The sequence below is a fragment of the Amborella trichopoda genome, chromosome 3, assembly GCF_054954075.1.
Source record: "Amborella trichopoda isolate Santa Cruz 75 chromosome 3, AtrichopodaSantaCruz75HAP2 v2.0, whole genome shotgun sequence".
NCBI classification, from domain to species: domain Eukaryota; kingdom Viridiplantae; phylum Streptophyta; class Magnoliopsida; order Amborellales; family Amborellaceae; genus Amborella; species Amborella trichopoda.
The window spans coordinates 16,670,706-16,696,738 of NC_142338.1; the positions used below are offsets into that span (position 1 = coordinate 16,670,706).

Here is a 26,033-nt window from a genome sequence, read left to right on the forward strand (position 1 = left end):
TTTCAAGTGATTTGGATTTGTATAAAAAAAAATAAAAATTTAAACATGAAATGTGATTGTGACCATCAAATCTGCCCAGATGCAATCTGGACCATTAGCTGACACTGTAGCTATCAACTCGTGGGCTGATATGATATTTCCTATATATATATATATATATATATATATATATATATATATATATATATATATATATATATATATATATATATATATATATCCTTGCTCAAGTAACCAACTCCAAAATCCGTCAGGGCTCGCCCCCTTTTCCACCACCATTTCATAGAGTCTAATTAACCAAAATTATCATACATTACCAATGTATTCATCGTTTCTTTTATGTTATATCCAGTAATTCAAAAAATAACTTGTACTCCGTGTGATCAAGGTTATGAAAAGCAAGACTAAGTTGTAAGACCCATGCAATGAGGCCCAATTACTTTCTTTTCTATATGAATGTTCAAACTGCTCGTCAAACATCCAGGGATGAATGACAAAATGCACAAGCTGCAAAATTGTGTAACATTAATTTAACAATTATATCAAGAGCCAAAATTGAACCAGTTTTGCAGGCTATCAAAGGAGTTATTCCTTCTCAAGGCTCTGCATGTTCTGTGATTTCTTTTCTCAACAAATTACAGTAAGTACAAATGTCAAAAATTAGAAGAAAAAGGAACCCAACTTTGGGTCACTTGCAACTTGTACCTAGTATCCTGCAGTCAGGCCAGCTCGGGGTTGTACGCCATGTTGCAATATCCCTCAAGGGCAACCTTTGTTTCTCAATCTACAAAATTGTGTTCATTCCACACTCTGTCAAGAGAATTTCAAGCTGTTCAAATAAGTAACATATAAAATGAAAACAAGAGCAACTAAGCAACTCAAATGGCAGTACTTGCTTATCATTAACAGCTATATAATCAACGATACCTTTTTTACGATCACGAGATTGATTCTCCTGTGTGCTCCTCCTCAGGCGTTTGGCCATTGCAGCTATGGTACGCCAAGAGAATGGATAAGCGACAAATCCAAGTATAATTTCTTTTCTTTTTTAGCGATGTATCCATGTAATAGTCAACAAGTTTTGCCTCAATTATGATAAAAAATTTCAACTCGGGCCAGTAAAAAGGTCCAGATGAAGCAAACACAATTAATTATAGGAAAAGAAAGAGTGGTACTTTATTTTCATTATCAAAGAAAATTAAATGCATAGACTCCATTTTAAAGAAAAAGCTACTCTACACAAAAAGCATACCATGTTGAAATTGGTTAAATTCTCAGTTTCTTGGATTAATTGAAAGCCTGAATGAAAGCAAAGATATGAAGAGTCCTTGGTCATCAGTCAATCTGAGCTTCAGGCTAAGACTAGACAAGAAGTGCATCAGACCTGTAATTGAATTGGGAGGGAGATAAGTGAATCATGTGCTTTGTCATTAGGAATTGTAGTTTGGTTTCAGTTCTTGGTTTTCTCCGACTGTTTAACTAAATCTAATTGGTTATGTTGTGTCTGTGATCAGCATGTCTCTGTGTGAAGGGCAATTAAATAGTGATTTTCTCGGCTTTTACCAAAAATTAGCCTGCATACTTAATGGGTTAGTCAGAGAATTAGTATCCAGCAATTTCAGTGGGTAGGCAGGTTCCTGTTTGATGCAAATCAGCTGCATTAGCACAATTATAAGGAAATCCACTGTAGCCATCACCCCTCGTCCTCATGATATCACATAGAAAATATGGAAAGCCAATTTCATGAACATAAAATTCACCATGTCAGAGACTGACCTGCTTCCTGATCGAGTTTTGCGTAGTTTTTGGTTTATCCGGATACATTATGACTTTTGCACTCCATACTAGATACCTTTACTGTTTGTAAAGATATCCATAAGGTGTTTCCTTTAAAAGATTTTAGAGCAGTTCAACTCCATTTATTAGAATTAGGATAAGGCTCAAATTCTGAATCAATTAGCCAGATCATAACAACAAGACAATGCAATTAAGAGTCATCATTGTCTCAGCCATTGGCTTTGAAACAGACATAATGCAAACAAAAGACTGGTCTTCCAGTTTAGAAGCACAGGAGTGACAGCTACCTCCCTACAAGTAGAAAACAACCACGGAAGTAAAACCAGTGATTAGCCTGGGTTGCAGGATGCATGGCACCACCATGGGGAATACAACAAGTGCAGTTTCCTTTAATGGAGAATTAGGTCTGCGAGAAGGTACTGCAGGTTTACAAGGTCATTGTTTGTTTGTAGAAGACATAACGTGATGCGATGCAAGTTAGGGAAAAGACAAAAGACAGCTTTAGGGCAAGAGGTATCAGCTCACTTGGAAATGGAATTAAATAGTTGGATCACAGTCCACAGCACAGAGTAACAAAAGTCCAAGCACAAAAGAGAGATCCAACTACAGAAAACCCCAGTAACTTGAATGGTATGAAGCATAGATCTCAATACACCAAGAAAACATCTATGATCTCAAAGGTGACGTAAAGAACCCCATGACCGTTCATAATCACTGTATCTCAATGACTAGAAATCCTAAAACTGCCCAGAAATTCATAATTCTCAAATTATCCCTGGCGTCTGGGAAATTGACAAAATGTCTAATACCAAAAAGAAACCAACCCAAAACAGTCTCTAAACTTTTAGAAATTCCAGAAGTCTCTCGAAATTTATCAATTTCATGTCCCATCACTCCCCACCAGTTTAGAAGATCTTGAATCCAACAAGTTTACTGCCATATAATGCTTAAAAAATTCATCATCGAACTCTTTTTCAATTCAGCTTCAATGATTCAGGCGCTATCGTTCAAAGTTTGAGCATACAATGAACCAGATATCGTTGGAACTCCTAATGACGAGTACTGATCACACGAACATCCAAATATCTTTAATCTTTTCTCTTGGTTTTAGTGGAAATTGCTTGAGCTAATCTTCACTTTTGATATTGGAGCATTTTCACCATGAAATCCATGGAGGTAAGAAATATTGAAAACCAGTAATATTTGAAAGCTGTATAGCCCAATAAGGTATGCATTATCTCCAGCCTTCTTCAATACCAAGCACCAGCCATGGTCCTACTTTCTTGAATTTTAATTAGTGATAAATTCACACATGAAATCGCCCATGATGAAGAAGACCATAACCAAATCTCCAAGTTTGAATACATGAAACGCCTGTGAAAAATCAGCATCCCGCATATAAACAGTGCTGCTAACCTCAAGTTTAGCATGCACCAGTTTTTGTACTTGATTTTTTTTCTAACGAGAATCATTGACTATATTGAAGAAGTAAGATATTACTTAATTGTGTCCCCAATGCAAAGTTAATGGCAATTTACACAAAACGAATGACAAATTCCTGTAACAGAAAAAGCAAGGTAGTTAAACTGAGTACAAATATTGGGCAGTTGCTCTTTCCTTGGTTATGACATCTGTTGGGCATTCGCCTGCAGTCAAACGTGCCTGAATGTAACCTTCACAGAGCTTGCCATTGCACCAATGTGGTCAAAGACCTGTTCTAACCTCCAGGATAGTCAGCTTCCTTGAAAGCTCATGAGATAAAGTTATGGGAGTCTCCTTCTAGCAGGAGGGGGAGGCCCCAACCAGAGTCAAACAGTTTGATGCCTTCAAGGAGTTCCATAGTCTCAGCCAAAGAGGAATCAGCAATTCAAATAGGGACCGCATAGAGAGAAGAGTTTGGGAGGAATGATGAAGGAACATAGTTACCCAAAGTGGTTCGGAAACCGAATCGATTTAGGAACCGGAAGTGCGCAATCGTCGCTGGCTAGAAGATTCCTGTTTCCAGAAATGACATCAGCACAAGAGGAATCATGGAGGAAGAAATTCCTATTTTTAGGAATCGAGATTGGACCAAATAGAATTGAGATTCCTTGCACTTTGGTATTGAGTTTCCGACCTGGTTGGAATCAACCAATATGAAATCAAGATTCCTTTATTTATGCAATTGAGATCTCGACATCTTTATAATCAAGAGGGAACTGAGAGGGAAACATGCCATACATGCCATTGACCAACATGCCATACATGCACATTTACATTATTTGTATTACATTATTTCAAACTTGGAGTTGCAATCTCTCCATTGGATCAATACAACACATACTTAGAGAATTAAGCAAGAAGACCACCACTTCGGTTTCTCTTGGTCATTTCATGCCAAAAAAGATGATTACATCTTGTCGCTTAAGATTGAATGACTAGCTCCAGTAGTTTGATGCCATGAAAACTTCTAAACACCACTTCTAAAAAAGCAGAAAAAAAAAAGCCGGGGGGGGGTGAGAGGGGGAAGGCGGTAGAATTCCAGTAAAGGAGTAACCTAGAATCGAGAATCAATAAATATTAGAAACGAGATTCTATAAGAGTTGCAATTGAGATTCCTAAAATAAAGAATCCAGATTCTAGACTTCACAGAAATGGGTTCCTTAAAGATTCTCAATCGGAATACCCGAATCGGGTTCAGAATCGAAATCGTGACCTTTGGGCAGAGATTTGGGTAACTATGTCAAGGAAAAGCCCCCCTACCCCATCAGGACCCCGATTACCTAGAGAGGAACCATCGAAATTAAGTTTGATGTAGACCACAAGATGGTCAGCAGCCTCGACTGGAGGCTGACGAACCAGTTTAGAATGAAATCCTCTTAAGAACACCTAAATTCCTTACAATTGGAGGGCCAAAAGATCCTATTTAAGGTGATGCAGTCTACAATACCAGTCACCAGGACTAACAGCTCAAAAAATTATTTTGCTCTAGCGTAACAGCCCATATTGTGACAACTAGTGTAGCCCACCAAAGCAAAATAAAGGAAGAAATGGGGGGAGTGAAGTATAAACCGTAGGTGGAGTAGCTCATAACCACTTGAATCTCCAGTGCAGGGAAGCCTAAATTTGTCCAAAGAAAGGACATAGCAAATGAAATGGTGAAGAAAGTCCCACATGCCCAAGGCTGGTATCGTGCATCACGGTCCTAGCCGGTATTGCGGTCTACAATACCAGAAGGCCCTCTGATCCAGCTTCCAAAAACAAAGCCTATAACCCATCTTGGCGAAGAAACAAAAGTGAGGGATAAGCTGAGATTATGCCTTTCTTACACCCCCAAGGCTGAAATTTGCATGGCTCCTAAGCAGCCAACTAGAGAAGTCCACTTGGTAAGGCGGTTGAACAACAAGTTACCATAGTTGGCCTTCCTGGGCAGCGAAGTGCCACCACAGCTTGCCAAGGAGAGCCATGCTATAGTCACCCAGATTTCTAACACCTGGACCCCTAGTTTATTTTAGCTTACAGACTACATAAAAATCGACCAAATGAATTTCACCTACGGTTCAACACCTGTTCAAGGTATACTTTTGCAAAAAGTGGCTATGCGGAATTCAAGGCAATAAAATCAAAAAATTTCTCTTCTCTTTTACTAAGAAATCTGAATTCCACTTAAAAGTGTCATAATGCACTGCTGTAACTGAAAATTAAAACCCTAAATACAACCTTAGTCCTTTGCTTTTACTACCAAATTGAATAAGCATAATCCAAGAATGAAAACCAAGCTTCCACTAAGAAATTAAGTAGAAATAATGTTCCTGGAAATCAAGAAAAAATGCAAACATGATTGAAAAATAAAAGCCAACCGCCAGGAAGATGAATATATGCAAATATGACTGAAAAATGAAAGCTAACAGCCAGAAAGACCTACTCAAATGTGCCTAGTGTCAACCCCAGATTCAATTTCCTGACCGATGGTGCACTCTAACATATTGATCTTGCTGAATTTTCTAAGCCGGGAAGCTTCCTTTGGCAAAACCTCACAAAACTAAGGTTGTAAAGAACATAAACACAATTAAGGTTTATTGGAATCCCTTTTGAAACAATTTGGGCATGCCACAAAGCACTTCCCTTATCTAGGCTGGGCGTGCCTCTCTCTCTTCAAACCCTTATTAGGGTTAGGCGTGCCACCCCCTTATGCCTTATGGGTGGGTGTCACTTGGAGAGAGAGAGACCACATAACTTTTTAGGGTAAAGGGGTGCCACCCCTTTATGTCTTCAAGCCCTTACTCTCACAGGCCTACATCCGCACACAGGAGACCACATAACTTTCCTGGCCTACAATTAATCCCTAGGCATCTCTAACCTCAAGGGATGACCCTCTGTATACTCTTTTTGGTAGTGTCATATGCCTAGGGGTAAGGGTTTTGGACACGACCAAGGCCATAAACTTCCTAACTCTTGATCACTCATCCAACACCGGTCCCATTGAAGTGTATAATCTACTATAATTGATATTTACATGCTCTCACAGCCTTTAAAGGCCACAAAACCCCAACAACTTCTCAATGATCCTCCTGCATCAAACCATAAGAGACTTCTCATAAGCCTCTTGAGGCGGTTGACTATAGGAGAGGGCATTTGAAACCAAGGCATTTGAGAAACACGGATAGGGAGAGAAATCTGGTCCTCATGGTAGCGAGCAGCCGCTTGAAACATTCAACCACCACATCCCAAGGGGGCTGTCCATGGCTTCGCACTACACATTAGCAGTCCCAACCATTTTCTTCTTCTTACTACTTCCTAGGCAAAGATTCAGTCCCACTCCTGGGTCTCTTGGCCACCTCCAACAGGCTCTACCATAGTTACGGGGATCTCCTACTTTCTAGGCGATCCCTTCTAGGATCTTGATTTTGTCAATCCATAATGGATCTCTCAAGGATCTTGATATTTAAATTTTGGGATCTCGATCCCCATGGATAGGGTTCACGATTCCTGCTGTTAGGGATCTCGATCACAACCTTAAAGACCAAAACAATAACCAAACTGATGATTTTCGTTGTTTATAGCCAGTTAGTAGCACAACTATGCTTTTAGTAAGTTGCATTGCTTGCTTGTTATCAATAATGAGATCCCTACTTTAAAGAGTATACATAATCTTAGATTATCATATACTTTAATGTTGGTAGCAAGATCCCCAAAAAGTTGGGATCAAGATCCCAAAAGGTCGGGATCAAGATCCCCAAAAGGTTAGAATCTCGATTCCTATTATTTGGGGATCTCGATCCCTAACATGTGCATTGTACAGATGGCGTTTCCAACCATAGGGACCTTCAGCATTTCACAATTCCCCGCTCTCAACCCCAATAACTATGGGCTCTACAAAAAGGGTAGCCTTTGCCATATTGATCTTGAAGCCCATCACCACTTCGAAACATGCATTGAACAGCCATAGGCAATTGACTTGTTGCACGTTAGCATTGCAGAACAGAAAAAGTGTCATTTGTGCAATGTAAATGGGAGATAGACCGACCCCAACAGGAGGCTCTAAACTCATGGACGACATTATTGTCCAAAAACTTCAACATGGACTTGCTAAACACCTAAGCCATTGTGGTAAAGAGGAAGGGGGACAAGGGTTCTCCTTGGCAAAGACATCTCAAAGTCGGGGAGAAACCCTTATGTCGAATTGTTTCCTAGAACTGAGAACAAGGAGGAGGTTATACACCATCCAATCCAAGTCCTCTATCTATTGCCAATGCCCATTAGTTGCATCACCCTATAGGATGACCCAATCGACGTAGTTGTAGGCCTTCTCCTAGTCTAGTTTAAGACTCTGCTACCAACCATAAATATCTCAAATTGTATATTGCAGTAGATCGACTCATGGTGGCATTATATGCGAATTCAGCTTGAGGCAGAACCAAGTTCCATTGAGATGACATATTTCCAGGTAAGCTTCCAAGTAGATTTCCAACGCTTTGGTTAGGATGTACTTAATCACTTTTGTTTTCCCATGGGGTGATGGGCACTACAATTCCTCAAATTGGCACCTATCCGTGAAGTACTCCAAAAATGAATAATAAATTTTGCAATCCCTATCTAATGCAATGCCAAACCATGCGACCAGACAATCTCATTAAATAAAAAGGCAGCCACATTATATGCATCAAATGTCTTCTTACATGACAAGAAAGGAGGCATTTAGGAAAAGTGATCCACTACTACAAAACTCAGATACATACGTAGCAGGGTTCTCAATAAGTCAAGAATGAAGTCCTACTAAAGATGTCCATAGCGTACTTGGAATGGGAAGTGGGGCGTAATCAGCCCTTAAAAAGTTAACATATAGAACAAAGCTCCATGTAATGCTTCATGTCCCTTTTTAGTTCCGTCTAGAAAATAGTTTTCCTCCACCAAAGTGATGGTTTTGAAATTTCCAAAATGTCCACCCAAACCCCCGTTACTCTCCCTCAATGATTCCTCGAAATAAATTCACAAATCCCATAAAAGAAAAACCTATCTTGCAACATGAACTTGGATAAAGGATCATTGGTACCATGTATGAACGCTTCCCACAAGGGCTTGAAACAGCACCTCTTGATATTGCTCCTTAATCAATTCAAACCCGATAACCCCATGCACCATACTAGCAAAGTATCCATTAAGTAAGGAATGCCTGCTTGTGCATCAGCTACTCGGTTCTCAGCACAGTGCACACCTGACTTGTGCTTGAGGAGAAAAGTGTACACCTATAAGAAGGCCCACTTAGCATGTCGATGCCTGAGGTTCCACTGTGAATTCAAGTAGCAGAGGTCTTTGTGATCAACAATAGAACAAACTCCCTTCAAATAGCTTTTTGAGAATATAACTCCCTCTGATTTAAAAAGTGTGGCCCAAGTTTAAGGGCTTGAACTATAGCATAAATTCTACATCATATGCAGAAATTGAGCCCTTGCATTATTTGATCTCTCGCCAAAATAAGTAATAGGGTGCCCTTCTCGACTGAGGATAGCATCCATGCCTATGAGAGAGGCGTCACAATCAAGGCAAAAAACATTGTCTAATATGGTAATGTAAGTGCCGGAGCATGTGTCATCTTCTCCTTGATAACTTGGAAACCTAGATATGCTTCCTGCATCAATTGGAAGCTTCCCTTCCACATGCAGTCAATAATGGTGGAAATGATCATGTTGATATTCTTTATAAAAAGCTAAACCATTAAAACTATGCACATCTCCAATATTCTTAGGTGTTGGCCATTGCATTATGGCATCCAGGTTGGCTGGAATCTACCTCGTGGCTTCAGATGATATGACAGAGCCCAACAATATGTGTGTATTTATCATAAATTTACATTTTTTGAAGTTAACACAGCATATTTTCCTCAAAACGTGCATGACACGATGGAAATGAGACAATGTGATCATCAATAGAAGAGCTATAGACAAGTATGTCATCAAAATAAACGATAACAAACTTACTAATAAATGGGTGCAACACTTGACACATTGTTCTCATGATGGCACTAGAGGCATTTAATAAGCCAAAAAGCATCACCATCGACTCCCAAGGCAAATCCTGAACAAAGGGTATCCACATTTGAGGTCAACTTCAGTGAAAATTCTTGCTGCAGACACCATATCATGCATGTCATGAAGCCTAAGTACTGGCAACCTATACGTGACCATAATTTATTTATGGTCCTATGGTCCACACACATTCGCCTTATGTCATTCTTCTTCGGTATCAATAGAGCGGGGACTGCACAGGGCCTCACACACTCCCAAATGAAGCCTGTATTCAACAACTCTTTGACCAGCCAGCAAAGTTCTTTATGCTCTTGTCAGCTCATCCAGGAGTGAGCTAAATTTGGCAAGCTCAAACATGGAATAAGATCTAAATGGCACTCAATTTGTCACATGGGGGGAGTCCATCAAGAAATCACTAGGCATTATCCCACGAAACTCATCTAGAGCAGACTGAACTTCTTTTGGTACTTAAATTGGCAAGACTTCTGCTTCTTCTCTCCCAACTAGTACATACATGATCCCCTTACTCTCTTTACATAATTTGGTGAAGTAAGACCACTATTACATTTGTCCATACATTTCCTATGTGGTTGATCGTCTCTAGTTGGTACCAAAGTAATTTTAAAGTTACCTTTCCAGAATCCATAAATATACTAATTCCCATAATGTATGGTTTTGCAGGCAGATTGAAGCAAGATTGACACACATGCATTGGTACCCATTGCACCATACCTAATCCACAAATAAATTTCCAGCAGGAAAATAATTTAGGCAACATGAAGAGACAACCGTTGCCTTTTCTAAACCAAATGGGTCATGGGTGTGGACGCATCATGGTCTCCAGCTCCAATTCGTTAACCATGAACTGAGAAACTGCATTTCGGTTACTGCCCTGATCTATAATAACTTTACAAATCTTCCCATGAGAAGTGTAACATGTACAGGATATAGTATTCCTGAAACACCTCACTACTTTTCACTTACTGTGCTGTTAGGGCTATCAAAATATCACCCCCATCAGTTGTAATATTTGTTGTTGTAACACCTCATCACTGCTCGTTCCTTAGGAATAAAGTGTTGAGCATCATGTACTTCACCTCCAATATCTCTGCCAAAGAACATCATCTTCCATTTGATTAGCTAAATTGACTAGTTGATTTAACATCCGATTTGAAGAAGAGGGAGATTGATGACCCCTTCTCCACACTTACAGCATCAGAAAGCATCTCCACCCTGCTGTCATTTTGTAATCCCATGCCCCTTAAGACCTCTCCCTTGAATAGGATTCAGCTGGTTTGAGGGTTGCAGAGTGTTGAAGCTTAGCCCACCATACACCAAGGGCTGCCTAGATGAATTTGAAGCTCACCTCTCCCCGAAGGTACACCACGTGGAACCTATCTTCCACCGCTTCATCTTCAATACCAACTGGTATGCATCACCAACCAGCTATGGAAAACTGACTTGATCTTGGATTGCAGGATGTGACACACTTGTGTTGAACAACGGCTTAATGTTGTGGCAGACAACCAGCTACTCAAATTTTTCCGTGTACTCATGTACTTATCTATTCCCATATTGTAATTGGTGTCATCGATGGAATAGGGTTTGTACATAATTAATTGAAAGAAATTTTCTCTTCAAATGTGTCGTCATCTGTTCCAAGCTCTGCTCTTACCATTACCAAGCCCCTCCTCTAGTTTCACTTGTTTCCACCATAAAAGTGCATGACCCTTCACTTTTAGCACAAGCTGCACAACAAACTTCACCTTCCGATCTACCAGCAAGTCTGTCCACTCAATAACTGTTTTATATTCTCAATCCAATTCATGAATTCATTCGGACTAAACTTCCTATGGAAAGCAATAACTTCTGCACAAATCCCATCGTCCTTGTTATGTTCTAATGCATGAATTAATAGAACCATTATTCCCTCCTCTTCTGGCTCTGATAAGCATCATTATCATCTGCTTCTCCATGACGTATGTCGAACTCCATATGAGGCTGAACAGTGCTCATTCTCAGGCTCATCAAAATTTATCTCAGCCTTGATTAGGTCTTTTTCAGCTTCTCGACACATGATCATATGAGTTAGTCGATCAAAGTGTGCTTGAATCTGCTATACAGCTTCTTGCCATACACCTCACCCTCTACCACACTTCCCATGTGCAGCCATCACAATTAAATCACAGATTGGACACACAAAAGAAGGCTAAAACCAACAAAAGAGACAAGATCCCCAAAAACACTAGTGTGCTTGAACCTCATAACCATTTGTAATGCCCCTTATTTCACTTCTAGGAAAAATATAATAGACAGGTCTTTAAGGAAAGAGCATCCAGTGCACTTTTAGGAAATGGAATTGAGAAAGAGGAACAGAATTCACAGCAGAGAATAACAAAAATCCAAGAACAAAAAAGAGAGTTACGACGATTAATTAGGGCTTGGAGCATAGATTGCAATAAACCAAGAAAACTTCTACGTTCTCCAAGGTGACCAAAAGAACCTCATAACCATTTGTAATACCCCTTATTTCCATGACCAGAAACCCTCAAACTGAAAAACAAATTCCCAGAACACCTCTGAATTCCAGGGAATTGACAATGTCTAGTACTCAAAGAAACCAAAACCAAAAAGCTCCCTAAAAGAACTCAATAAATTCCAGAAAAGTACTTGGAATTCAGAAGTGACAGAAATTCCAGAATAGCCCCTATACTCCAATTTATCAATTTCATGTCCCATCATATATACGCAATAGATTTAATGGTCATTTGTCCATTAAGATGGAAAGTTCACGCACACAAAGTCACGATTGCTTGTGCTAAAACTAGACAGTCCTTAACCTCCATTATAAAAAATAGAATATGACACAATTCAATGAAGTATAGAAGTATTGTACGCCAAAGGGCTATTAGTCCATCACCTGGTATGGAAGGGAGATCGCCCTTTAAAGTACTGCATCATACTTTTAGGATTATCAAATACTTTCCTCCGTATAAAGAAAACTATAGAACACAGATAGTACAAAATGGATGTGACTCCACAAAAAATACAAATATAAAAGCTTCAATGGAAAATGGGTCAGTTTGGTCAAAAGGTGCATGGTTACTTGGCATGCTTGCAGGGGGGAATTTGGATGGGCATCACAAGCATTAATGTACATTATAAGACAACATACAGATAAGGTGAACGTCATAAGCTATACACAACATGGACAGAATAAAAGCAGATCAGGTACCTTTAAATATCCTCTTCTTTTTTGCTCTTCTCCGCTTTCTGTCAGCTTTGGTGAGCTCTCCCTCTTCTTTAATATCTCCTTTGCCTGCAAATACCTCCTCAGGAGCCAACATGGCTGCATCTGAAACTGCTATAGGAGCAACCTGCCCATTGGAAGTACAATAAAAAGTAATTAAAAGAAGATCTGGTACACTGATTACAAAATCTCTTTCCAGATCATGTCCTGTAGCAGATAAAGAAAAACAGTTTCCGCAATTCTTATTATACTTATTTTCTCAATATTTTTGCTTACCTCTTCCATTGCAAGAGCAGGGACATTTGTTTGAATGGACATCTCCTCAATGACCTGTACCAGGTGTCGAATTTAAATTTTCAGAATCATTGAGTGTCTAAATAAAGAAAATGGAAGTATGATTCCAGATAAACTCACGGGTTTAGGTGTAAAGTGAAAATGCGACAAGGCATCCAACCGTATAGATAGCTTCTTAAATAACAAACTGGCCTGCATGTATAATAAAATCAGGCAAGAGGGCCCAATTCAAGATTCATTAAGAATTCCATAAAATCCGCAAAGAAAATAGTATCAGAGTCATTTTTGCACCACTACAGAGGATCCATCACACATTGACGATGCTCAGAAAAGATTGGATATTACAAAATTAAGGCAAGAAGGGATAAAACTGAGCCTTTCTCAAAATCCAGGACATGGATACAAACATGACTATGTTACCTGACATGTCCATACATCATCTTGTATTTATAAGCTATAAATAACGATATACTACAAATATATCTTGTGTCTATTATATTCAAACTATATTTAGATATACGAGGCAGTATATGTGATATCACCATAATTTTCAAGTGTATGGTATTATCTTCTTTTTCTTTATCTGAAAAGCTAGGTGCATGGTATTATCATAAGTAATCTTACATTCTATTGATATTATTATATTTACATCATTATATTTACAACTACCTATGAGTATCTCGTAACAATACCAGTACATATCATATGAATTGATGTATATACATACATAGATACATGTGTACTCTCTCTCTCTCTCTCTCTCTCTCTCTCTCTCTCTCTCTCTCTCTCTCTCTCTCTCACACACACACACACACACACACACATACACACAAGCACACTAGAACTTGCAAGAATACTGGTTTTCCAGTCACTCATATCAGGAAATTGTCAGTCCCAGAACCGTGAACCATGGATAGAAGATATAGAAGGATTGCTGCGACAAGTGGCACTCTGATATGAAGAATTATTTTCAATAAAGAGAAAATGATGTACAACATAAAACTACAGATTACTTAATGGAAATGCATTTTTGCTCAGATTACTGAAAAATTGCTCCCACCGTGGAGGGAGAAAGGAACAGAGTGTCTCATGATGGAGGAAGGGTTATAGGAACCAATGGGAATTAGGGAGGAGAAACTTAGTGTAAGCACCACCCTAAGCGGAACAGCTCAACTAAAAATACCAAGGAACAAAAGAAATATGAGATCGAAAAGGTTTCACACTAGAGACAACCAAATGAAGGTTGGAAGAGCTGAGCCCTGGAATCCAGATGGCAGCCCTAGGAGATGTAAAGAAGCCAGCAGCTCTTCATGGGCATGGAGTTTTCATAGGTTGCAAATTACTCGAGAGATAGGTCATTGTAAAGGCCAAGTGCTTTTGAAGGCCTGTTTGCTAGGCTAGGCGACCAGATTTTCAAGCTTTAGCCAACAGATGACATTCGATTATTCTATTGAGGATGCTCCAATTTTACATTTCCAATAGAACTGGAGGTGCTGCGATCCTTTGATCCTTGAATCCAAATATCACTGGTTTGGCTAAAGGATCGGTATCCTATCTTTGACAAAAAGGAAGTATTCCCAGAAAGCAGGGAATGATATAGAATACATGGGACCCCTCACCATGGCTGGAAAATCTCAATATAATCCACTGGATGGAAATAACAAACTTTGTTTTTCGCTGATGAGCCCTCAAAGCATATGGTGAGTTGAAAGGATGAGGAAAGGAATAGCTGGATAAGCATGGAGATGGGAGGTCATTCTCATTAAAAGTGCCCCACTACCAATTCCCTTCTACCACTGCCCACATTAAAAAAAATTGTGTTAAAACCTCTTTACAGTTTCTGTTTCCTCCTATTATTGGGATAAGCTACTCAACCATTGCAGAGCAGTGATCCAAGCATGCCACCATAATTACAGAAATCTGATAGCCTTGAGTTGTCTAGTTCAGCATAACTCACAAAAGAAGTAAATCTAAAACAACACGCCCTAGCAATCAGAAACTCTAGCCCGAGTTACAGGCACACTAGCAATACACGTACTAAAAATCCACGACATGATTCCTCCTTGATTAACCATTTGCAAGGAACCTAAACTACCATGCCATACCACGCAGGGTTTCCAAGCCAAATGATCAAGCACCCAACACACTGCCCTTCCACCTTTTCAAACAACTATGCCATGTGACAGCTTATAATAGATGCTGATGAATATTTTAAAGAAATGGATATAGAGCTATGTGAATTCATTACGTTGATGAAAAACATGATTCAGAAAATCCACATACTTCTCTCTGTAATTCATCCCTAAAGGACGGAGCAGCAGAAGCAAGGCCAGCCTTCTGCATATAGTCTTCCTGCAAGGAGGGAAAAATATGAGCATTGTTTAGTATAATAACAAGGTCAGACAGACTAAACATACATATACATAAAACAGAACTAGCAGAAAAGGAAAGCTGAACAAAACGAAGTGATGGGATCTAAGATCAAACACAAACCTCATATATTTCAGCAAGCCCCTTCTGGCTCTTGTTCTCATCCTACACAGTAAATTGTAGTATCAGCGTCAAATGATGGTAATAATAGTACATGAAAAAAACAAATAAAATGCATTTAAAAGTGAAATTAGAATATCAAATATCCACCTCAAAACCATACTACATACCAATTGTTTATGTTCTATTGGAGCCTTTGAAGGCAAACTGGGTTTATGTTGCACATCATCAAATTGCCCCTGAAGCACAAGAACTGCACTATTTCACAATAAAAATAATAATTGCTTGCCCACCTTAACATATGGAAGGGAGAACATAGAAAGAAACTTATGAAGGGTAATGAAGAAAACTGCAGAGAGTTCCTCAATGTCGAAGGCTTGGAAATGGATCCCCAAAAAATTTATAGAGTCTCATGTTCACAAGTGAAATCAAATGCAACGAAAGTAAATGAAACAACACATTAGGTATAGGTATTCCCACATGAATTTGTGCAGACAAAAGCTGTTTTAGTCAAGATTATATAGGTTGCATGCAAAAGCAGTCAAACTAAGTCATAAAGCAGTAATAAACATATGTAAGGATACCATCATCATCCAAGATACCAGGTGCTTTAATCAATCAAGCAAACAAGAAGCTTGGAAACTAACCTATAGTGCTTCACTTTTTATGATAACTTCTTTTCATGAAAACTACGAAGGAAAAAAAAAAAGAGTACAATGAGGAAAACAATATCCTAGAACAAATCTTAGGGTCAAGTATGGAACTTCCACCATATAGCTCTCTATGAAACACCATTTCGGAGGCTAAGAAATTATCATCCTGGTAGGGCATACCCTAATAAACAGCAATATCCAATACCTTAATTAGTGCACAGCTGTCCTCCACAACATCCATGATCCTCCAAGTCTTGTCTTTCATCACAACCAATGTTCGCAAAATCGAACCGGAACGGTTAACCGGTTTTGGGGCTAGGAGCGGTTTGAACCAAAACCGGACTAACCGGGGCGGTTAACTGTTTTAACCAGTCAAGTAGTTCTTTTTTAAAAAAACAAAAGGGTAAAAAACGTCCAAAAATTTGAAAAAAAAATTGAAACAAAAATAGAAAAACTTAGATTAATTGTATACTATTATATTACATACATTTATCTTACAAAAAAAATCGAAACAACTTTTTATATAAATTAATATTTGAATACTATGAAGATATGCAAGACAATTTAGAATTTGACATTAATTCAATTAACGAAGTTACAAAGTCCAACTAACAATGCTAGTAGTAATGAGAGCGGCGAGGGGGATCATGATATTGTTGTGTTTCACTATCATGATTTACGGTGCGAAAAATCTGAGTAAGGCTTGGTGGAGTCTGTAATGCCGCAGTTGTGCCCCCTCGCCAGTCAGGAATATTTCTTGTGGTACGCCCTTGGCTAAAGTCTCCTAGACTCGCCCAGCCTTCATGCTCTCCCCCACCCTGTTCTGTGTTACCCCACCCTGTTCTGTGTTATGGCCCTCAGCATCTTCAATATTGTCATCATCATGAATAACCAGTTACGGTGACAGCGACGGCTTCATCTCTCCCTTGTTGAGTAACTCTTATGCCTAAATGCCTGGACTTTCTCCCGAGCCAATCTCATTAAATCTTCTTGTTCATTAGGCACCACATCATGTTGCACCCCTTCACATTCCTGGATGACTGGTTCTTGCCAATTGTTTTCCATTGTTCCATCTGTTTTATCATCTTGTGCCTCATCTTCATCCTGTGTATAATCGTCATCCATGTCCATTGTCATGTCTCCTTTATTGGATGCTGCAACATTCACATTATCATCCATATCGACAACTGCCCCACTAAGAAAATCTTGGTCTAGTAGTGGGGTCCTTAGTGACACCCACTCATCGACGAGGTCCCTCCGGAAGATGTAATCAAGGTTGATCGGCATGTAGTCTGTGGGGGTCCTCCTTATATGTTTCTCTCTCAATTTCAAACTATAATGAACATACACCAAGTTGTGCAGCGTCTGTGACTTTAACTTATTCCGCTTCGGGGCGTGTATCCACTGAAATGTACTCCAGTTTCTCTCAGCCCGAGGCAGCACAGGTTTGACTCAAAATTCCAACGGCAATCTTTTGCAACTTTGCTTTGTTCGAATTCCGTGTATCGTCCACCATTGCATTGATAGAGACAAACATAGAAATACCTAACAACAGAAAATAAATTGATTTTAAAAAAACCACAAATAGTAGTGTACTAAACTATTGCAAGTTTTTACTTAAAACTAACCTAGGTGCAATTTTGCAGCTACTTTTTTGGCATTGTTGTATGCAAATTCCCCATTTTTTTCCATGTACATGATAAGCTAGAAATAATAAGATGCATATACAAGAAATTAAAACTACATAAAAATGCAATTCATTATGGTAAATTGAAATTTTATTACATACACGTTTTGATTAAGGTTTACCTGTTGCATACACTCCATCTGAGTTTCAAGATCAGGTTCAAGCCTGTAGATGCAGTTTCTTACCCCCTCCATGATATCTGCATCATCTAAAGTGGCATTGGAGTACAAATTTTGTGGATTAAGAAAGAACCTGCACATGGTTTGTTATATTGTTGATTACGGTAACTTTTCTCGGAGTTGAGAAAGAGTCAGGAATTGCGACAGTGAATCATAAATTACCTGCTACATGGATATCTTGGTATAGTTGGTCTCTCCACCTATGAGCAACAATCTCCAATATCTCTTCATTCCATATGTTATTCTCAAATATAGCTTCTCTTGCACGTCTCATTGCATCAAACAGAAGCCCCATTGCGGGTTTATTATCAGAGTCACTTAACCTCAGCACCCGTACTAAAGGTTCAGTTACAGAAACAACATGGTTATATCGAGCCCATAACCTCCGATCGAGAAGGGTGGTTTCAACCTGCCTTCCAAGTTGACTCGTTGCTACCCTATTAGTCTGTCATTCATTAGAGCGTATCATTGACCTCAATCCTGTCTTGTTTACCAATATCGATTGTATCGTAAGGAATGCTGTAGCGAATCTAGTAGTGGACTCCCTGACAATATCTCGCATGCAATGCTCCCTCATCGAAGCATGAAGATACGTGTGATTGTATATAAACCTTGTAATGAACTTGCTCTTCAAAATACAATATTTAACCATCTTCAGCTTCCCTATTTCCTTGAGCATCAAATTAATACAATGGGCAGCACAAGGAGTCCAATAAAGATTGGGTCTTCTCTCCATTAGCAACAAGCCTGCTTTTCTGTAATTTACAGCATTATCAGTCACTACTTTGACCACATTTTCAGGCCCAACCTCATCTACAATTTTGTCTAGGTGTGCGCATATCAGTCTCTCAGTATGTCTCTTTCTTGATAAATCAATACTAAAGTGGTAAACAATGCCCCTCGGGCAACCTATTAAAAAATTGACAAGATACCTATGGGACTTGTCCTTCCAACCGTCAGTCATGATAGTCACTCCTGTACCTGGCCAGCAGACCTTTAACTGTGCAATGTGCTTATCATCATCATGAACTGCAACTTCTAAACATGGCCCTGCAAGCTCCTTCCCAGTTGGACCTCTAACACCTAGCTCTGCCTCAGCTCAGTGACAAGAGGCTCTACTTCAACACAGGAGCAGCAAGCTTTAACCTTTAGAAGACCACTTATAGGGTGTGGAAACCAAGCCTCTCAGAATTTCCCAACTAGGCCAAACCCTAATATGGGGAGAGGTGGTATTGGGAGAGGGCTAGTAGCACCTAAAACACCTCTTGGTGATACAAAAATCATGTGTTTCAAGTGCCAACAGCCTGGGCATAAGCCATTCAATTGCCCCTCACGCCCCATACATAATGAATTGGCCTTCAAAGATGTCTATAAGATGTCTGATGCCTATACTTTAGCCCTCAAAGCAGAGGAAATAGTTAATCTCGGCCTTGGGAGAAACAGCTCAGTGACAAGAGGCTCTACTTCAACACAGGGGCAGCAAGCTTTAACCTTTAGAAGACCACTTATAGGGTGTGGAAACCAAGCCTCTCAGAATTTCCCAACTAGGCCAAACCCTAATATGGGGAGAGGTGGTATTGGGAGAGGGCTGGTAGCACCTAAAACACCTCTTGGTGATACAAATATCATGTGTTTCAAGTGCCAACAGCCTGGGCATAAGCCATTCAATTGCCCCTCACGTCAACCCCCTGTCAAAGTTAATTTGGCCGAAGAAAATTATGAAGAAGAAGTCGATGAAGGATACACCTATGAAGGCCAAGGTGATATTGGGACAAGCCAGTCTTATGAAGGGACTGAGCTTTTCAAAGGTGAGATTGAGGAGTTGTACGGAGATGAAAGCGGTAAAGCCTTAGTTGCCCAGTGAACCATGCTAACAACCCCAAGACCTAGTGAGGAAGAGAAGTGGTTGCGACACAATATTTTTCGAACAACTTGCACATCAAGAGGCAAGTTATGCACAATATTAATTGATGGTGGGAGCAATGAAAACATTGTGTCTAAAGAGATGGTGGATAAACTTCAATTGACAGAGCATAAGCACCCACACCCATATCACATCCAGTGGTTCAAGAAAGGAAGTGAGGTACCAGTTCTTACTCGATGTTTAATCTCTTTTTCCATTGGTGCTAATTATAAAGATGAAGTGTGATGCGATGTAGCACCTATGGATGCATGTCACATATTACTTGGTAGACCATGACTTTATGATCATGATATGGTGCATAAAACTAGACCAAACACTTATTCTTTTGTCAAGGATGGTATTAATATCACACTCCACCCTATGAAACAACTTCCTACACCCAAATCCACTAAAGAGGAGGGTTCAAAGTTGCTTAATGCGCAAAAATTAAAAAGAGGCAGCAAGGATATGGATGTGATTTATGTATGTCTTGCAAAAGAAAATTCTGTACCGACTGCAATTCCTAGGTCTCTTGAACCTCTACTTGAGAAGTATAAAGATTTGATGCTTGAAGAATTACCTAATGGTCTGCCTCCAATGAGAAATATTCAGCATCACATTGACTTGGTGCCTAGTTCTAGCCTACCAAATTTGGCCCATTATTGAATGAGCCCCATGGAACATGAAGAGTTGCACAGACAAGTTGTTTTTCTTAAGGGATTGATTCGAGAAAGCATGTCACCATGTGCTGTCCCTGCATTATCGACTCCAAAAAACGATGGGTCATGGAGGATCTGCGTGGACAGTCGAGCAATCTAAAAAATTACAATCAAGTACCGATTTCCCAGACCCAGACTCGATGATATGTTAGATATGCTTAATGGAGCTAAGGTTTTCTCAAAGATTGATTTAAGGAGTGGGTACCATCAAATTCGGATTCGTCCTGGGGATGAATGGAAGACTACATTCAAAACTCGAGATGGACTATATGAGTGGCTTGTGATGCCATTCGGGCTTTTTAATGCACCAAACACATTCATGCACCTAATGACTGAGGTACTTCGTTCTTTTATTGGTAAATTTGTTGTGGATTATTTTGATGATATCTTGGTTTTTACTGCTAACCCACAAGATCATCTTAACCACTTGGAACAAGTTTTTGATGTTGCTAAGGAAGGAATCACTTATTGTGAATTTGAAAAAATGCTCATTTATGACGGACAACATCGTCTTTCTGGGGTATGTTGTTTCATATGAGGGAATTAATGTGGATCAAGAAAAGGTGAAGGCCATAGCTGATTGGCCGGTTCCAAAGTCACTCTCTGAGATGCATTCTTTTCATGGCCTAACGACTTTTTATCGACGATTTATCAAAAATTTCAGCACTCTAATAGCCTCAGTGACTGATTGTATGAGGGCTGAAAAGTTTTCATGGAGTCCTGCTGCTGAAAAGAGCTTCACCCTAATTAAACACAAGATGATGCAAGCTCCAGTACTTGCCTTACCAAATTTTTCTAATGTGTTTGAGGTTGAAACCGATGCATCAAATGTTGGCATAAGGGCAGTTCTAAGTCAAGAGGGGCGACCAGTGGCCTTCTTTAGTGAGAAATTGAATGAGGCACGTAAGAAGTATTTGGTCTATAACCTCGAGTTTTATGCAGTGGTGCAAGTCTTTTGCTACTGGAGGCACTATCTGATCCATAAGGAGTTTGTTCTATACTCAGATCATGAAGCACTCCAGTATTTGAGTTCCCAGAAGAAGTTGAATGCGCGACAAGCTAAATGGATGACCTGCCTTCAAGAATACACCTTCCTATTAAAGCACAAAGCTGGAACCCAGAATAAGGCAGTTGATGCTTTAAGTAGAAGGGTAGTGTTGCTTAGAACTTTGTCTATGGAAGTGTTGGGGTTTGAAGTGATAAAAGACCAATATGAAGTTGACCCAATTTTCAACAAAGTCCTTGAATGGTGTGTTGATGGGTGAGACCCTATAGGTGAATATCTCATGCATGATGGTTGTTTATTTAAAGGCGTGCAATTATGTATACCTGATTGCTCCCTAAGGGAGAAGATAATCATGGAGCTTCATGGTGGGGGCTTAGGTGGGCATTTTGAGAAGGACAAAACTATGGCTATGGTTGAAGAAAAGTATTTTTAGCCACGCATGCGAAGGGATGTTGAACGATTTGTGACCCGATGTCGAACTTGCCAAGTCTCTAAAGGTCATACACAAAATACAGGTCTTTATACTCCTCTTCTTGTTCCAGAAGCCCCATGGGTTGATATCTCTATGGACTTTGTACTTGGACTTCCACGTACCATACGAGGCATGGACTCTATTTTTGTTGTTGTTGATCGATTTTCCAAAATGGCACATTTTATTCCTTGTAGGAGAACTATGGATGCTACACTTATTGCAAATCTTTTTTTCAAATATATTGTAAAGCTACATGGTGTTCCTAAGTCTATTACATCTGATCGGGATACAAAATTCTTAAGTCATTTTTGGCGCTCGTTGTGGAAACGCATGGGAACTAAACTTCAATTTTCTAGTGCCTATCATTCTCAAACAGATAGGCAGACCGAAATATCGAATAGGAGCCTTGGTAACCTCTTGAGGAGTATTATTGGTGATAACATATCTCAGTGGGACCTCGCTTTGCCTAAGGCTGAGTTTGCTTACAACAATTCAATGAATCGGTCTACAAGAAAATCACCATTTGAGATTGTTAATGGGCGGACTCCTAATCATGTGTTGAACCTAGTGCTATTACCCATGCTAGGCAAGATCAGTGATGATGCCAATGCTTTTGCTGAGCATATTCGAGATTTGCAAGCTCAAATCGTGAAAAAAATTGAGGAAAGCAATGTCAAGTATCGAAAAGCCCCAAATGAGCATAGAAGAGAGAAAATTTTCAAGGAGGATGACTTAGTAACGGTGAATTTGCGAAAGGAGAGGTTTCTAATGGGAACCTATAATAAACTCAAGTATAAGAAGGTGGGCCCTTGCCGCATTTTGAAGCAATATGGGAACAATGCATATAAGGTGGAATTACAACAGGCATTGGATATCTCGCCGATATTTAATGTTGCTGACTTATTTGAGTTTTATGGAGACCATCTAGAAATCGAAGAAGAAGTAGTTGATATGATGAAGCAATTACCGAGAAAGAAAGCCAAGGAAATTGAGCAAGTTTTGAAGACTGAAAGCTTTCAAACTCAAAAAGGTTCCTATCGCCAATATCTAGTTAAATGGAAAGGCAAGCCATACTATGATAGCACGTGGATTTCTCAGCAAGAATTCAAAAGGGTGGATCCAGACTTATATCGCATCTATATTGAAGCCAACTCGCCGGAGTCGAGTTCCTTTCAACTGGGGGGGGAGGGGGGGGGAATGATGCAACCATGCCCCAGCCGATGGTTCATGGCTAGGCCAAGAAGGGTCGTAGGACCCAAGAGGGAAAGAAAGGGGCAATGATGTAATAAGGGGGGATTATTAGGGTTATTTTAATTTTTTATTCTTTTAATAAGAATAGGGAGTGCGCAGGGATAATTAGGAGGGCATAAGTTTATCTTGTATCGGTTGGGTTAGTTAGTTTGGAATGTAAATAGGATAAGGTTAAATCTAAGGGAGTTTTATCTTTTAAAACAATAACCACTTTGAGTAAAACGTGGGAGGCTTTGCTTTGATAAAAACAAGGCTATCTATTTAGCACCTGAAGTTAAGAGAGAAAAAATAGGAATGAGAGAAAATAGAGAGGAGAGAAAAAAAAGGGGAGTGTGTGTAGGGAGGTTTTTTTTCTTTTGCCCATCTTTTTTGGTCTATTTAAAAGGAGGTTTTCCTTCATTATAAATCAGTGAATGAATTGAATAGAATTTGGTAGATTGTTTTGGGGGGGATACCCTTGCAGACCTTTGAGAGAGGGTATTTTCTCTCAACCTTCATTTTCTTAGCATTAATATTCTGGTTTTATTTTCTCCCAGCATCAGAACTTTAGAGGGATGCTCTAGAATCTAAAGGTTTTAAAATTAGCCAGGCTAAGACCAAATATATAGAATGCAAGTTTAGTAATAATAGGAGAAGGCACAAGAAATAACTAAAAGAGATTATTTTCGATATCTTGGGTCAATAATCTAAGAGAATGGGGAGATTGAGGAAAATGTCAAGCATAGAATTAGAGCTGGATGGACACAGAGGAGATGTGCATAGAATTGATAGCCCTCTTAAGGTTTACATCTTCAAATCGGCATGAGAGTTAGGAGCAAGCTGCTACTCCCATAGAAGATACTTGTTGCCCTGACAACCTGATGTACTTTGCACATCATCAAACTACCATCCAGGTTACGGTTGAGAATTAATGGCTCGCATCACCAAGTTGTGAGCTTAGATGGAAGATATCGTTAAGTGCACTTAGACTCTGTCATCTAAATCTCACGCTATGAAATTGTTCCGAGTTAGTGCCCCATAAAATAATGAATACTTTAGTCCTCAATTTGAGGCTCTAAGCACATCATACTTGAACACCTGCCTAGTTTTTTTATATTTTATTTTTTTTGCATTCCACAAAAAAATAAGTATAGGAAAATTCACAACATTCTCCATCTTTCAAGAAATGGGTAGATCTCCATCCAGCAACCAATAAAACTCATGTTGACATAGGCATTACTTGTGACACACTGAATAAAGGTAGAAAGCATATAAGTAACTTCCTTGCATACAATATAACCATTGAGGTTTGCGGCCTTGAAAGGCCTAGAGAGCATGTAAATAGAATCTTTTACAGTGATGTTGTGCACCTCAATGGGAGTGTACTGTGGCTAACTGATCTAGGGATGAGCGGTCTATGCCCCGAATCATGTCCAAAACCCTTATCCTAGACATGTGGTACTTTTGTTAAGGGTTTATTGTAGATCATCCCTTGTTGAGGTTGGAAAGATGCCCAAGGATATTATTTGTTACACTAGGAAAGCAGTGCGGTCTCCTGTGTATAGAGGAAAATTCTCAATAAAACTTTCCAAGACATGTACAAATGACAGCTACATTTTTGGGAGGTAACCCTATATAGAAAGACGTGTACATGTGCATTGAAAGAGCGCCCTTTTGCATTGCGTATGCATTTGACTTGTTCTTAGGGGGGGGGGAGAGGGCGGGGGGCAGACATGCAATCAATATAATGGGACTGTGAATTCACTGTTTATTGGCTAACTTTGATGGGCCAATCATGCGCCCCTACACTTGACTGTGGGTCATGGGCACCGTTGGATTAGTTTGAGAAGAAAATAGTGGATCATGGATCCTAGCACAAGTGGATTGTCATGAAATTCATTTGTTTTTTACCCATTAGGTACTATCCACTTTAAGTTCTATTTCTGTGTGTTTTAGATTTTTATGAAACTCCAAAATATTGTTTGCAACTTAAAATGTGCTTCTATGATATTTTTGGGGATTTTCAGAATTTTAAAAACGAATTTTGAATATGGAAAACCTAAAGGGGCATTTCTGAAATTTTAAAAATATGAGGGAATTTCTGTAAATTATGAAATTGTGTGTGGAACTCACATGGGGCTAAGGGCCCAGCCCCACACGTTTGAGACCCACATTAGGACATCAATTGGAGCCCATTAGGGCCCAATTGTCCCACTAAGTGGGGTACCCACTTAGCATGCCACTTGTTTTAAAAATAAAAATAATACTTTAAGCTTTAAAATATTTTCTTAGTGGAAATATTTTAGATAAGGGGATTACTAGCAAACTTAGAGGAAAAAGGATTAGATCCCCTTTGTGTGACTTTAGTCTCAAATAAACCGCATGTCTATAAATAGCAGGAGGAACCCCTTCAAGTCACAAAAAAAAAGACCTTTAACCCCTTCTCTACCTTATTCCCAATGTTCAAAAAGACGGATTTGGCTGCCTAGGCGGTTTGGGTGCCTGGCCCCCTAGGTGGGCGCCAAAGACAGGGTGCCCTCACCAAAATCAAACCCCCCCCCCCCCACCCCAAACATAAAAAACAAGGGAGTTCTTAGAGCATGGTTTAAAGCCTCAGGGAGGCTTTAGGGCAATTTTAGAGCCCCAAACTCCTCGTGATCATGAAATAGACGAAAACATAATAGTACAACAATACAATGAGTACAATCACATAACATATTTATGGATGAGACAATCATACAAGTCTCAAAGGGTTGTTCAAAAAAAAAATTACAAGTCTGAAGGAGATTGTAACTTGTAAGTATCAATCAATGTGATTTATAATAATTGATCGAGTATCAATCAATGT

General features: G+C 39.4%; 1 protein-coding gene across 4 annotated transcripts in view; it reads right to left on the minus strand.

Moving 5' to 3' along the window:
• Positions 1-426: 426 nt before the first annotated feature.
• LOC18430448 (U3 small nucleolar ribonucleoprotein) overlaps positions 427-26,033 on the minus strand; it is a 46,506-nt gene continuing 20,899 nt past the window's right edge. The window contains exons 6-13 of one of the 4 annotated variants that reach the window (XM_088860250.1): positions 15,507-15,575; positions 15,340-15,381; positions 15,130-15,198; positions 12,967-13,038; positions 12,829-12,882; positions 12,538-12,679; positions 928-990; positions 427-784 (exon numbers count right to left, since the gene is read on the minus strand). In XM_088860250.1, the coding sequence (XP_088716376.1) occupies positions 780-784; positions 928-990; positions 12,538-12,679; positions 12,829-12,882; positions 12,967-13,038; positions 15,130-15,198; positions 15,340-15,381; positions 15,507-15,575 (516 nt within the window). In that variant the 3' untranslated portion in view covers positions 427-779. Of the gene's footprint in view, positions 830-927; positions 991-12,537; positions 12,680-12,828; positions 12,883-12,966; positions 13,039-15,129; positions 15,199-15,339; positions 15,382-15,506; positions 15,576-16,542; positions 17,535-26,033 lie in introns of those variants that run through there. The other 3 variants (XM_088860249.1, XM_088860251.1, XM_088860252.1) reach the window with 3 other exon arrangements.